This window comes from Aythya ferina (genome assembly GCF_964211825.1).
Source record: "Aythya ferina genome assembly, chromosome: 1".
NCBI lineage: Eukaryota > Metazoa > Chordata > Aves > Anseriformes > Anatidae > Aythya > Aythya ferina.
The window spans coordinates 155,963,242-155,978,208 of NC_140296.1; the positions used below are offsets into that span (position 1 = coordinate 155,963,242).

The 14,967-nt window shown below is 33.7% G+C and overlaps 1 protein-coding gene across 19 annotated transcripts in view; it reads left to right on the top strand.

Moving 5' to 3' along the window:
* Positions 1–14,967, top strand: part of LRRIQ1 (leucine rich repeats and IQ motif containing 1) — a 119,207-nt gene that overhangs the window by 54,175 nt on the left and 50,065 nt on the right. For 11 of the 19 annotated variants that reach the window (XR_014691613.1, XM_084514926.1, XM_084514912.1 and 8 more), the window contains 5 exons: positions 3,887–3,976; positions 4,842–4,963; positions 5,623–5,757; positions 6,061–6,146; positions 14,062–14,163. Coding sequence is in view for 18 of the 19 variants with exons in the window: in XM_084514926.1 (XP_084371052.1) it covers positions 3,887–3,976; positions 4,842–4,963; positions 5,623–5,757; positions 6,061–6,146; positions 14,062–14,163 (535 nt within the window). In the remaining variant the exon portion in view is untranslated. Of the gene's footprint in view, positions 1–3,886; positions 3,977–4,841; positions 4,964–5,622; positions 5,758–6,060; positions 6,147–7,060; positions 7,114–14,061; positions 14,164–14,967 lie in introns of those variants that run through there. The other 8 variants (XM_084514916.1, XM_084514917.1, XM_084514918.1 and 5 more) reach the window with 6 other exon arrangements.

Sequence of the window (14,967 nt, forward strand, 5' to 3'; positions counted from 1 at the left end):
GCAAGTATAAAAGATTTGATCTGTGTACTGCATTTTGGTCTGTGTCTTGTTCCACAAAATTGAGTACAACTGTGGAACATTAGTTTTCATGTTTCATGATTTTATTGATTTCTTTTGCAGACATATCCACCAGAGAGGTAGAAACTCAAATAGCTAGAATTCAAGCTTGCAATTGAAATCTGACAGTCAGTCTTGGATCATATGACACGGTCTCCCACAGTATTCTCCTGGAGAAGCTGGAGGCCCATGGTTTGGACAGGTACACACTCTTTGCTGGGTTAAAAACTGGCTGGATGGCTGGGCCCAGAGAGTGTTGGTGAACAGAATGAAATCCAACTGGTGACTGGTTACCAGTCAGTGTTGGGGCCCATCCTCTTTAATATCTATATTGATGATTTGGATGAGGGAATTGAGTGCACCCTCAGTAAGTGTGCAGACAACACCAAGTTAGGGGAAACTGTCAATCTGCCAGAAGGTAGGAAGGCCCTGCAGAGGGATCTAGACAGAATGTGTTGATGGTCAGAGGCCAAAGAGATGAGATTCAACATGGCTAAGTCCTGCACTCTGGACACAACAACCCCATGCAACGCTACAGGCCTGGTGCAGAGTGGTTGGAAAGCTGTACAGAGGAAAGGGATCAGGGGGTGTTAGTTGACGCTCACCTGAACATGAGCCGGCAGTGTGCCCAGGTGGCCAAGAAGGCCAATGGAATCCTGGCCTGTATCAGGAATAATGTAGCCAGCAAAATCTGCAAGGTGATCCTTGCATTCTGCTCTGGTGAGGTCCCACCTTGAGTACTGTGTTCAGTTTTGGGCCCCTCACAGACACTGAGGCTCTGGAGTGTGTCCAGAGAAGGGCTATAAAGCTGGTGAAGGGCCTGGAACACAAGTCCTGTGAGGAGTGGCTGAGGGAACTGGGGTTGCTTAGTCTGGAGAAGAGGAGGCTCAGGGGAGACCTCATTGCTCTCTCCAATTATGTGAAAGGAAGTTTTGGGGAGCTGGGGTTCTTGTAGATAATTAGTGATAGGACAAGAGGGAATGGCCTCAAGTTGAACCAAAGGAGGTTCAGGTTGGAAATTAGGCGACATTTCTTCTCAGAAAGAGTAGTCAGGCATTGGGACAGGTTGCCCAGGGAGGTGGTGGAGTCACCATCCCTGGGGGTGTTTAAGGAAAGTTTGGACCTGGTGCCTAGGGAAATGGTTTAGTGGGTGACATTGGTGGACAATTAGACCAGATGATTTTGGAGGTCTTTTCCAACCTTAATGATTCTATGATTCTATATTCACTATTAATGTAAGATATTTAAATACCCAAATCATTCTTGGACACATTGTACAACACACATTAATTTGACTAATATTTGCAAGAAGTGCTAAACTACTGCTCTTCCAGATCTATTGATTCTTTTGCAAATAGAGGAGGAGAAAAATCACAGAATCACACAGAATCACAGAATTGAAGGGATTGGAAAGGACCTCAAAAGATCATCAGTCCAACCCCCTTACCAAAGCAGTTTCCTTAGAGCAGGCTGCCCAGGTAGGCGTCCAGATGGGCCTTGAGTATCTCCAGAGAAGGAGACTCCACAGCCTCCCTGGGCAGCCTGTTCCAGTGCTCCGTCACCCTCACCGTGAAGAAGTTCTTTCACATGTTGGTGCGGACATTCCTGTGCTCTATCTTGTGACCATTACCCCTTGTCCTGTCCCCGCAAACCACTGAAAAAAGGTTGGCCAAATCCCTCTGTCTCCTACACCTCAGGTATTTAAACACATTGATGAGATCCCCTCTCAGTCTTCTTTTCTCCAGGCTAAACAGACACAGGTCTCTCAGCCTTTCCTCATAGGAAAGTGGCTCCAGGCCCTGTATCATCTTTGTGGCCCTCCACTGGACTCTTTTCAGGAGAAAATACTAAAGAAATGTTCCATTTTCATATACCTTTATATACCAGCAAAGATGAAGACCAATCTTTCACAGACTGAGTTTACTTGCAGCTTGATTAAATGCCCATGCTTAGAAAATAAATTAAAAACTATTACATGAAAAGCTAGAAATATGATTTGTATAGTGCAAATGAAGAGTAACTTCAAAGAGAACTAGATGGAATAATGTCTAATTTCACTGATTTTCACTGGTTTGTGTCAGACTTTCTTCTTTCTTCATAGTTACTCATTTCAACCATTCTACCCACAGACCCCAGGCAACTGCAGAATTTTGATATTTAATAGTTTTGTCTCTGCAGAGATACAAACTTATCAGTTTTATGTATCTGATTTGTACAAATTCACAACTTCACAATCTTAAATGATTGCCTTTGGAATTCAACTTGCTACAGTCTACTTCTGGAAAAAACTTTACCGTGACTTTTTTTTTTTTTTTTTTAATCAAGTATGTAGTGGTTATCAGCATGAAAATAATCACTGCGGTGAGATATGATAGTAGTTTGTAGGCATGTAGGATAGTGATACATCTAATTTGTTGCATGTCTCTGAAGTTTGTTTGCATAGATAATTCCTCAACATGTGCAACTGTCTGAAAGAGGAGATGGGGTAAAAAGGATAATATATATCTTAATCATGAAACAATAATAGAAAGATTGGTAAAGAGACACCAGCTTTCAATTAAACCCAAAATACTATAAACAAAGAACAGAGAATTCCAGAAGCAAGGAATGAAACATGTAAAAATTAATCCTTTTTAAGACTTGAAAATGAAATCAAATTTTATTTGAATGCAAGAAGAATAACTCTGGTTCACAGTTAACTTATAAATAAGATTGGTTTTAGAATCACCAAATGATGTGACCACTACCCAAAGTAAGCGTTTCAAAATAACTGAAATACCATCCTTTTGTCTCTCAGAATTTCAAAGGTTATGGAAGGCCTTCTTGTTTGGTAGTCTAAGGCTGTGCAAAGTCCTCTTTACTCAAGCTGCACAGTAAGTTATCCAGATTTAGGATAACTGCTTCAGATTTTCAAGGTCAGAAATCAGTGCAATCTGAAATAGTCTGTGAATTGGAAAAGGTAGTCTGGTTTTATAAATAAGCCGTTTTTGAAAGAATGAACACCAGGCTCTTTGCTAATGAAGTACAAACAGCATTTAAATGACTGAGCCCTGTATAAGTGAAGCCGAATTCTTCAGAGGTATTTACTTACTGTGTGGGAGTAAACTATTCTCACTTACCAGAATGCATTGAACACGTGGTCAAAGAACTCATGGATGTATAAGAAAAATAGGTTATCTGTATATTATCTGTATATTATAGGTTGTCTGTAGGTTGAGTTTGAAACATAATCTAAATTTTGTTTTCATGAGAGAAAACTGAATTCTGTCTTAAAGAATTAAGAGACACCAAGTAAAAACTAATTCTGGCATTCTTCTTCATTCCAAGCTATTAATTTAGTTTGTGAATAGTTCTATTATATCAAAAATAAAATTGATTAACTGAAGAATAATTTCATATAGCCTTGAGTTTTTCAACCCCAGATTTCAATGAAGAATATTTATCTATTCATCTGTTCAACTCAGCAAAAACAAGTTTGACAGAATCTGGCACCTGGACATAAAATACTCATTGACTAAAAACCAGAAAATGAGACTATTTGTGATCTTTGGGCCTTTAATCTGTATTTTTTTCAGAGTTTCACAGTCATTTTTAATAACTTGGGTTATAACAAAGCAACATGCTTAATGTGATTTATTTTAAATAAAATCAGACAACATAGCATCTCCAAAGGTGTTTTGAGTGTGATTGCTCTGCAGGTGGCAGTTCTGATATACGACTTGAGAACACTTGAAACAGTATCTAAGACATTTTAAAAGAGACTTTTTTAAAGTTATCAAAACTAAACTGATTTTATCAGTGCACTATTTGACTTTACTCATTTATACAGGCTGCATTAGAAAAGGAATGGCTAACTCTAGATTCCACCCGTTTCCCTTCAAAAACACTCCTGTTCTCAAACCAGCTGCACTGGCCAAAGGTAATGTGTCACAGCAACTTTTTACTATTCTGTCTTTATTCATTCCTTAAGGATATGCTATTCCGGGGCGATTAATAAGACAACCTATTGACTTGAAAAACACAATTGCTTTTAGAAGTCTCAGACTTCCTCCTCACCCCCAGATGCAATTTTTCTTCTAGATTTTCTTTCATTTGCTTAATTTTTTCTTTGTTTTGGACTTATTTCAACACTTTACTTCACAGTAGCAGAAAAAAAAAGATGATGTTCTTCATCTGTACATTTGGCAATGGATTAAAAATTGCTAGTTGACACACTACTTTAAAAATACTGAGATATGACAACAGCTGAATGTTTTCAGAACAGCTAAAGATCATTGAGTTGTAATGTCTGCTAGTTACTTGATAAACTTTGAAGTTTTAGTTTTTGTTTTGGAAGTTTTTTTGTTGGTGGTGTTTTGTTTTGTTTTGTTTGTTTTTGTTTTTTCCCTTAAACAGTATTTCGCTTAAACAGTATTTCGTGATGTCCTAATGTTTTATTTCCTACAATTAAAAAGAGAGAAATGTATAATTCTTGATATTTAAAGACTTTAAGTATAATTAAAGTCACCTTTTTGCCCTGTTTATTTAATTGAAAGTAAGGTTTCTAATGAGCATAGCACTGTTAAGAATCCTGTTACAGGACTACAAACCCTTTTAGGTTTATCTGCATGTTTTCAAGTTCTAGACATGCAGTCTCGGTGATGCTCAAAAGTCTGTTCATATGCATAATTCATGTTTTTTTGAATAATTGTTTTCATGGTTTATTGTAGGAATTATCTTGCAGGAATTATAAACTACTTTTTAATTTTAATTTTAATTTTTATTTTATTTCTCTTACTGAGAAGTATTCCAGGCCCTTAAATTCCAGTGAACATTCAAACAGTTTGCAGTTATCACCACAAGCACTTTGGCAGTATGTTGACAGACCACATTTATATTCACCAGAAAATCTCCACTTTCATGGAAGGTAAGTCAAATAATTTGGGGGAGGTGGGGAGGAAGAGGTATTTGCTTGTTTTGTGGGAGTATTTTTTTTGTGTGTGTGTTTTCCCCAATTATGTTTAGTTGATTTGGATTTGACAAAAATCAAAAGGGAGATAAATTGAGGCTGTTTTCTGCTGCTTTTGTAGCTGTTGATTAAAGTGACATTACTAGAGCTAAAATGTATTCACTGGTTAAAACCAGGTATACTAAAAACAGTTATTATTTTTCATTTATTAAGAGTATATGAATATATACATGTATTTTATGAATGTATATTTGATGATATAGCATAAAACATTTTTTTCACATACATCATAACAATGTAGATGTTGAAATAGATTTCTAAGACTAGATAAAGATTAAAAAGGATTTCTTACACAGCTGCATTCTTTTGGAGAGAAAGAACTGAAATATGCTTTGAGTAATTGAAATGTAAACATTTCAAATTAATTGCAGACTTTTATTAATCTCTGAGATAAAGTCTTCCTGGAGTATAGTATTGAAATAGATTTATATATATATATATATATATATATAATTTTCAAGCTTCAAAAGGCACAAACAACTTCCAGAATAATAAAGGCTTCAAAACAGTTTCCCAAGACCCTACCTTTCAGTACTGTTCCTATACTTTGGTTTCAGTTCAGAGAAGGGAACAGTGTCACAGCTCTTTGACTTGAAAGAAAAAAAGAAATTTTCATTCAGGTCTGGAAAAGAAGAAAAAATTTCAGAAGAATGGTATGTTAAGCTTCAGTATTCTGCTTGTTCCAGAAATAGGTACAGTATATTTAGTTGTTGTAGCTTGCTTCTTTTTAACTTCCACTTTTCAGTAATCTCTGCTTTATACAAAAGTAAAAATTATTGTTACTTTTACAAATATCTGAGAGACCAGCTTAATATATTATAATATTGTAATTTTAAGTTTCATGTTGCAGGTCTCTATGTAATTCAGAATGTTTCATACCTTGCAGTTAAGAAGAAAATAAACACTTCTATTCTCTTTGAAAAGTGCATTATATGATACTATGCAGATGATCTAATACTATCTGAAATTTTTAGTGAGTTATTCTCTTGCCCTAGGGGTTTTAAAGACATTTCTACTGCACAGCTAATGCTGAAGAGGGCTCATAAAATGAAACCCAGAAAGTACAGTAATAAAAAAGTAGGTAAGTCAACAGATAAGAAATATTCTAGTGATGTCATATAATGATGTAATTCTTAAATCGCAAAATAGACTTTCTCTTTTAAGAAGTTTGCTTGCCCAAAAGTAAACATTTATTTAAATAAGGTGGAGTGTGATTCGGTGAAAACAAATCACACTTTAAGTTTCCATAAAGACCTCAATTTGTTTCAGGAATCAAAAATAATCAGACTTTTAAAAACTCTGTGGTGGATTTTCAAATGAGCATTTGACAGCTATATTAAACAGAAACATTGTTTCTTTTTGTTCATGTACCTCATTTTCTAGTTGTGGAATATTTATTTCTGTATTCTGTGTTTCTTATTTTCTTATTTTGGTGGAATCAGATTAAAATTATTGATTTAGGTTAATTTTAATTTTATTTCCTAGGACTAAAATTTTGTCCTTAGAATAAAATTTGTGTAGTGTTATTCACATCTCCATAACTAGCTTGCTTTATTATGCAAGAACTACTTATGAAAATGGCAGTTTGATACATATGAAATGAAATAGTATTTTTTTTGTTGTTTTTAAATATTCACTAGAGAAATAAATAGTACTTATGCAGCTTTTTGCAATTGTCTTTTGGTTCTTCTCAGATTCTTCTTATGTCAATGAACCTTTCTTAGAATATGCTACAAATATATATATTATGATATGCTAATACAAATGTCAATGGACTGTGTTAAGAACAATAATTAATACAATACCACTACTATAAGAAATGTTGAAATATTTAAGAGCCTGGATGACAATAGGACTGAACTCTAAATTAATGATCATGTTAAATGTCCTTTGGAAAGTATACTTTTATTTACGTTTATTTTTTTAAGTGTTCATTTATTTGTTAAAACTTTATCAGAAGCTACAGTTACTTTTTCCTCTTTTGTATAACTGCAGATCTCTTCTGTGTTTGGTTTTGAAAGTGCTCAAAGACATTTCGCTCTTGGAAGGGAAAAAGTTCAGCATACAAATAAAGTTATTAAAAGTGTTTCTTTGTACATTTTTTTGCAATTTAAATATCATGCCTAAGACTAATTAGATAAAAACAAATCCAGTTAAAAAAATGCAATGAACAAGCAGTGCTTTATTCCTATGGAAAGAGAAAAAAAAGAATAAAAATTTAAAATGATTCTATTTCAGTCTTGAGAGCTTCCCATGATGCCTTGCCACTTTAACCAAAAAAAAAAAAAAAAAAAAGGTAGTGAATATGTTGCATGCAGATGACTTTCTGACATGTTCCACTTTGTGGCCTGTGTATAATTTTTTTAATGAAAAGAGCTTATTGGGTTAAATAATCTTTTCTCCATATGCTCTCTGGTTTATGTTAGTAGTAATTAATCCAGTCATAAATGTTTGATCGACCAGAGCAAATTTACTATCCTATTTTTGTTGTAATTTGTGTGTTTTGTTGTGTTTTGAATATGTTTACTTTCACTTTGTTCAGATTATTCAGTATGGCATGTGTTGAATTTTTTAACATATCACTTGGAATATTCTTGAAGTATATCAATAGTGTTGGAAAAAATTAAAAGAAAAACTTTTTCATAATGTTCTTATAGGTTCAAATATTCTCTTCCTGACACAAACTCATAAAGAATATTTTTGTGTATTACATCTAGCACAAAAAATAACCTTTTTATATAATTTTCCTGTATAGAATTCTCTGACAGTCATTGAAATAACATTCTTTTTCTCAGATAAGCAGGAAGTGTAATTTCCAGAACCAGGAAACATGACTGAAATGTTGCACACTCAAGCCCTTTTCAATACAAAGAATATCAGTCTAACCATTCTATGTCATACAGCACACTAACTTGTTTGGTCAGTAAGGACCAAATAGGATATTAACAATTAAAACTAGTGTTTTTTTCCTTAAAGTGATGCTAAAACTCAGCTATTACACTAGAAAATGATCCTGATGGGATAATCCCATGTGAGAAGGATCTCCACATATAGTTTTACATCAGCATCAACTACCTCTTCTGAAGCAGTGAGAGCAGGGAGCATCATAGTCTCATGGAGAGTCTGGGGACTTTACAAAGGTAGAGTAGATACACCTTATCCTTAAGCTAGACAGCTCTAGATCAGGAAATTTCCAATATTGCCTGATAACTGGCATCTTATCAGCTTCATCTGCTATGAAGTGAGCTTCTTCCTTATTGAAGCATCATATTAAATCTTGTGGGTTTTCTTATTATTATTATCAATGCTGTTCTTTCTTTTGAATTTACAGTTCTTCTGTGTTATATTACAATCATTTGCTTCTTAGCTTTTTGATTAAAAATTCTTAAAGTTATGGTAATGACAGTAAAATAATTTTGTTAGCAATATAGATTTCCTACACTCTTAAACATAGGTAACCAGAACCCACTTAAGTGTGAATTAAAAGGTAAAAAGGCAATTTTCCATGCAATATCCATTTACTGGTATATATGTTTGACTCAAAAGCAAAATTTGAAGTTCAGAGAAGCAAAAATTTATCAACTAATAACAAATAAACTTATAGCTTTTATGCTAAGATTTTAGGATCATTCCACACATCATTTAAGTGTGACTGAGCTCTTCTGTGGTAATGATCTTATTAATATCAGCAGATGTATCAGATGCTGATAGATTTTGTAGGAATACACGGCCTGTCAGAGTGTGTTCTCTGATTCCAAATGCTATCAAACTCCTTCGCCTGAAATTCACAAATGCAATGTATTGAATTAGTCTCCATTCAGTGTGTTTTGCCATTCCTCTTTTATGGCCAGACATCTGCTGGTTTGAAACTTAAATCAGACAGTCATGAACAACTTGGACTCTGAAAATCCTCAGGTGTGGGTATTTATTCCTTTATTCTGGTAATTTTCCATCTTCTCTTAGTACAACAGTGCTAAACACAATGGGATTCATTTGGTTAATTATAGAAGCTCACATCTGCTTTCCTTTATGGAAACAAATAGCCACATTAAAGACTGTTAATTTCCTTCCAAATCAGCATTCAAAAATAGGCTACTTGAATCTCACTGTGAAAGAATTTATAATTCTCCACTGTCTATACGCAAAACCTAGAGTGACTGGCTGGAATACAGAGTCTAAACTGTAGAGATGTAAAAGTAACTGAGAAGTATCTTACCTCATATGTCTGGCAATGCACCTTTTCAGTAATGAAAAAATAAGAATACTAGCAAGTGCACTGAATCCTGTGGTTTGTATTACAAGGAAGAGCTTAAAGTAGCCTAACCTTATAATAGGCAGTGATTCAGGCAATGATTATATTACAGCAGGCCCGTCCCAACAACTAATGGCTTTAAGGCCTGTTATACCCTAATCCACTACAGTTATGTATGCTTGTTTGTGTAGTTAAATAAAGTTGTGGCCTGTGTTTTAACCATACCAAATGTACACTGTGTCTACTTCAACTACATTTACTCTACAGTAATATAATACAAAAAGTGTGGGCAAGAAACTAGGAATTTGGCAGCCAAGTAAAACTGGTATGATGTCAGAAATATTCCTGTTTATCATGGGTGCATAAAATTCCAAAGAAATTCTAATTAAAAATGTAAACACAGCAGTTTTTAATTAATGGACTTCACTGTGATTAAAAAATCTCTAATAACAATTATAGCTTCCCAAAGGTGCATTAACACAGCAGTACAAAATTTCTTGCTTAACTTTGAATTTCTTTGGTTATGTGGATTTTGTATTAGCATCTGAATATTAACTTCTTTTTCTTTTAAGATAGCTGGAAGCCTTGTCTGTTTTTCAACTTGTCACTACTACAGTGCCATATTCATTCTTGTTTAACCTTTCCCTCTCCAAAGGAAACTCTCTTGGGAGAGACTGACAGCATGATATGATAATTCTTGCTGTCATATAATTATTAAAAAAAAAAAAAAAAGGCAAAAAGCAGCTGAAGTGTGCCTTGACTCCCAGAACAAGAGAAAAATTAAAATATTTTATAGAGGTTAGCAAATAATTTTTAATTTCTAGTTTAGAATTTAAGACAGCAATGCAATACCAATACAAAACAAACAAACAAAACAACAACCAACCACCACAAAAACACAAAGCCCACAGCCCCAAAACAGATTGTACAACATAATTTGTTAAATTAACAACAATCAAAATAAAAACCTACAGGATATTATTATTCCTTATTACACATTAAGTAAATGGCCATTGATCCGTATTTTCCTAGTAGCAGAAGGAAAGCCACTTTTGTTATTGCTTTGTGTTCCATATAGCAGAATAATCTGGGAGCTCCAATCAGAGATGAGAATCCCATTGTTCTAATTGCTGTTCAATTAGGGAACAAAATGTGGTCTTTCTTCCAAGTGAATTTACAAATTGAATTATCTCATAGATGCACATCTGTCACCGTGCTACTTTAATTTATCAACTCTTTTAAAGTTGGCACAGATACATGTTTATGTTTTTCTAATTACAGATATTGCACAACAAAAAAATGAACGTCAAACATTTAACTTTTTTCAGTTTAGCATATTATCATGAAGTTGTTTAATAAATGTGATGCTAGATCAGGCAGTAACTATTCCTTCCATATTGTTTCTATAACATTTCTTGGGTTTGCCCAACTTATCTTCTATATTTGGAGTCTGCCAAGCAATGTGCATTAAATTACATCCCTGGTTCTTAGATTGCCAGCACAGATCATTGTCTAATAAGTCACATTTAAATGAGTGTGCCAGAATCCAAGAAGATGTTTGTATGATTTTGAGCTATTGGACTCTTTCACAGTTCTCTGTGTGAAATCTAAAACATTTGATTGCTTGTCATCAAAGCATACATACAGTTCATTTCCCTGTCTCTCTCAAAGACTGAAAAGTACTGGTATTATAAACTAATCTTTATAATATTGCCTACATTTGGATCTAGGTAGATAAAAAGACTCATTTTTAATAACGAAAGAGCTGTAGGCAATAGTTGAGGTGATCCAGGTAGGTAGAAATTGAAGTAGTCTGGCACGGTGTTAAATCCCAGCAGATTACTTAATCATTTTGCAAAGACGTGAAGATAAATCTTGTGACAGAAATCTCCTAGTAGAATAATTTCTATTATATCCCTCTTTTCCGAGGAGGGAGAGGAGAGGAGAGATTTTTAAAACATATTGGAAAAACTTCAATAACCCACATAGGAAAATAGTGTGCTTTTGAAGAAATTATTTTGTTACTTGAAAATAGTTTGGAAATCTTCAATTATTTTGTCTTAAGAGGTTTTAATCAATTTTAACACTTTGTCTTTGGTTGTCCATTGAAGAAAGTTGTTATTGCAACTACCTTTGGAAGTCAGAAGTATTTTTGTCAACTCTGTATCTGATCGACATTGTATCATGAGTGTTAGAAAAACTGTACTAACAAAAAATATTTTGTATACTTTCATCTATGTATAGTGCTCATACTGCCACGTATCTTGCAAGTATAGAAAACAAGATAGTAACTTATAGTTTAGTTACGATATATTTTTAACTTTTAATTATTTAAAAGTTAAGACAGAACTTTTAAAATGCGGTATATTATTATTATTTCAAGATATTTTCATCACACATCTTATTGTGATCTATTTCCCCACACATTTTCTCCACTGAAGAACACCAGGTTACTACAATTTTATTTTTTATTTATTGTCATGCCAACATAGACATCCTTAGTCCATCTACATGAAATGAATGTATCTACAAACCTGATAATCCACTTCATAAATCATTCTAATGATCTACCTGTAAATTTAGTGGAACTATTTACTGGACCTTTAATATTTAGTGGACCTTATTTATTGTGCTTCTTTAGTTATTTCACTGAACTTATATCTGATATAGTTAGTAAAAGTAGAGGAAAATGATTTCAAATCTGGCATCCTCTGGATTGATCGGGAAGCTATAAACGTACACAAAGATGAGGGATTTTCTCCTAGACAAATGGAGATAACAAATGTAAGGTATTGCTGATTCTGCCTTGGAAAGAAGACATGGACATCCATATTTTCCATTATTCTTTGATTAGTCCAGTGTGTTGATTGATGAGAGGTTAGCATCATCAAGAGCATTCAGTCAACCAAAAGTTGCTACAATGTGGACTGACCAATACCATCATTTTTTGACATGTTTTGTCAATGCATTATCTCTAGAAGTGTCTATACCCCATTAGAGTTCTTATGCAGGATTATAAGGTAAAGATGCAGTATGTCTCCATCTTCATTATTTGTGTCAAGAGGGCAATTTTCTGAAGGAAAAAGAAAAAAAAAGTGGAACTCTCCACTTTTTTAAAGAATCATTTTTTTAAAAAGGATCTCTTTGTTACATTACTTTGTAACTGAAATGTGTACTAGAAATGCAGAGATCTGTTCAAAACCAACTTTTTAAATTGTTAAATTTCATAAGAAACTGACTTAACAGAGCAATCCAATTCTTTATTTCCATAAATAAGGAAACAAAAACCAAACCAAACCAAAACACTATTGACTTTGCTGCAGTATTATAGACCATGACATATCCATATAGAGATGCTCTTATAACCTCTCTCAATAAACATGGATGATCTGCTACGAGGTCATCCAAATAACAAGCTCAAAATGGAGCATCAGATATAATTAGTCTTGTAAATTTATTCTGTCTGAATGCTCTTTCAGTCTTCCCATCTCCTCTGGTTTCCTGCTCTCTCTTCTGGCAGTGTCTCACATATTCAGTTTTGCTACATTTGCAGTCTTAGTGAAAATTTAGATCCTTTCCTTAACACGTCTACTTCTTGCTTAATTCTGTTGCTAGGCTTTCACTTGTTATTATGTTCTAGTCTTTTTGAAAGTTTGCAGTCACCTTTGTAGACAAATTACTTCAACCTCATTGTTTCTCAGATAGTATGGAGTGTGTATTTGTCTGCTTGTGCTATTGTCTTCTTTTAACCATTGGAAACATTTTTCAGTTTTCCTTTGTCTTTCTGTCACTCATGTCATCCACAGTGCCTTACCTACAAAACCCTATATGCTTTTGCTCCTTGTTATATATCTGCTTTTCTTCCCAGTCCTATTTTTTCTTACTTTTTTTTTTTTTTTTTCTTAAACTGACTGATTTCTTCTGCTCAGCATAGAATTCTCACATTCTTTATAAACCACTGTTTGCCTTAAACTCTTACCTTCTCTCAATGTCAAGCAAACAATTCTTCTTTCACGTAGGAAATTCATGGAAGTTGCCTTGCCTGATATGTGTGATTTTGCATTAGTTCAGCTTTTGTTAGTTACTCTTTTTATATTTTTACAGTTTAGGAACCTGTATTATTTGAATTTATATACATTCTGTGCTCAACTTTGCAACGTTTTCAAAATAACACATGAAACTAATCAAGATTTTGTTCTGTGTCATGTAGATGAGCCTATAGACTTTTGGAGTCTTTATTTTGGTAAGGAGGGGACATGGAAGAAACTTGGTTTATTATCTGCTAGTTTAGCCTCAAAAAATAAACTAATAAACTGTCTCATGGTTAGGTGCAAATAACATTTTTAGCTGCAAATAACTTGATTTGAATGCTTATGAAAAAAAACTTCTAGAAATAATCCTTGGCATATACTCTGTTAATATTTCTGATTGAGTTTCAAGCTCTAAAAACAGATTCTTTTAAATATTTTATGCAAATATATGCTTTAGAAATTACTTTAGTTTGGAGATGAGCTAGCTAGCTAAATAATGGTCAATGGTGTTAAAAACCTGAAGAATAGTAACTTTGCTTCTCAGTTGCACATGTATTTATGTTTCTTTATTTTAGAAAATGTAATCCTTTGTGAATATAAAACCTACTTTTAAATGTCTTTTCACTTATTAAGTGGCTAAAAGGTGAAAAACTGCTTGAAGGAATGAATGAGCCAGGTCTGACCTTTGATTTTAACTTGTTCTTGTCGTCTAGACCCAGCTGTGCGCCTGGCGTTGTTCAAAAACAATGAAAATAAACATCTCCATGTGAAACCACCAAGGAAGACATGGCCTGCAAATGCTGGTTACTTTGAAGGTATGAACAAGAATTTCATTTTGTCTGTATGCATATAAGCATATATATCTCCCAATGTCTTTTAAGCAAGCCTACTTGAAATGTACAATACGAAGAAATTGAGGCAGGCAGGAATTTAAGGTCCTTATCTGTTCCTCAGTGTCTCAAGTTACAGCAGTGAAGCTTTGCAATTTCAATTCATTTGAGGGGGTGTGCTCCTTGAGATTAATTCATAATGAACTGGTGCCTAATTAATTTTTTTATTATTATTTTTATTAATTTACTTTCAAGAACATATAAGCATATAAGCAGAAGTATAAAATAGCTAGAATAAAATTTTTTAAATGAAATATCAATTCAAATTCTTCATTTCATAGTTACCTTTTCTCAAACTACCTATTAATTCCTGATAATTGATAATGTTATTTAAAGGAATTTACTTTAATAAATATTCCCTAAAAGTCCAACATTTGACAGAATACAAAAAACATTTGACAGAATACAAAACTTCAGCATGCAAATATAAGATTCCAGAAGTCCATAAATACTGTTTTAGTCCTTTTACTGTTGAGATTGATGGTAAAACTCTCCTTGATTTCAATATGGGTAGGATAAGGCCAAGTCTGACTATTTAAAATACCTTCTGGAGACATTTTTTTTGACTGTTTTAGTTTCTTTTGCAACTCAATCCTGTGCTCAGAAAGCAGTCACCTCTGTCACTGTATCTTTTTCAATGGCATAGCCATACAATGCCTCATCATTCCCAACCCCACAAGGTAAAAGAAAAAATGATAATACTCTATTAACATTGTCTAAACGGTGATC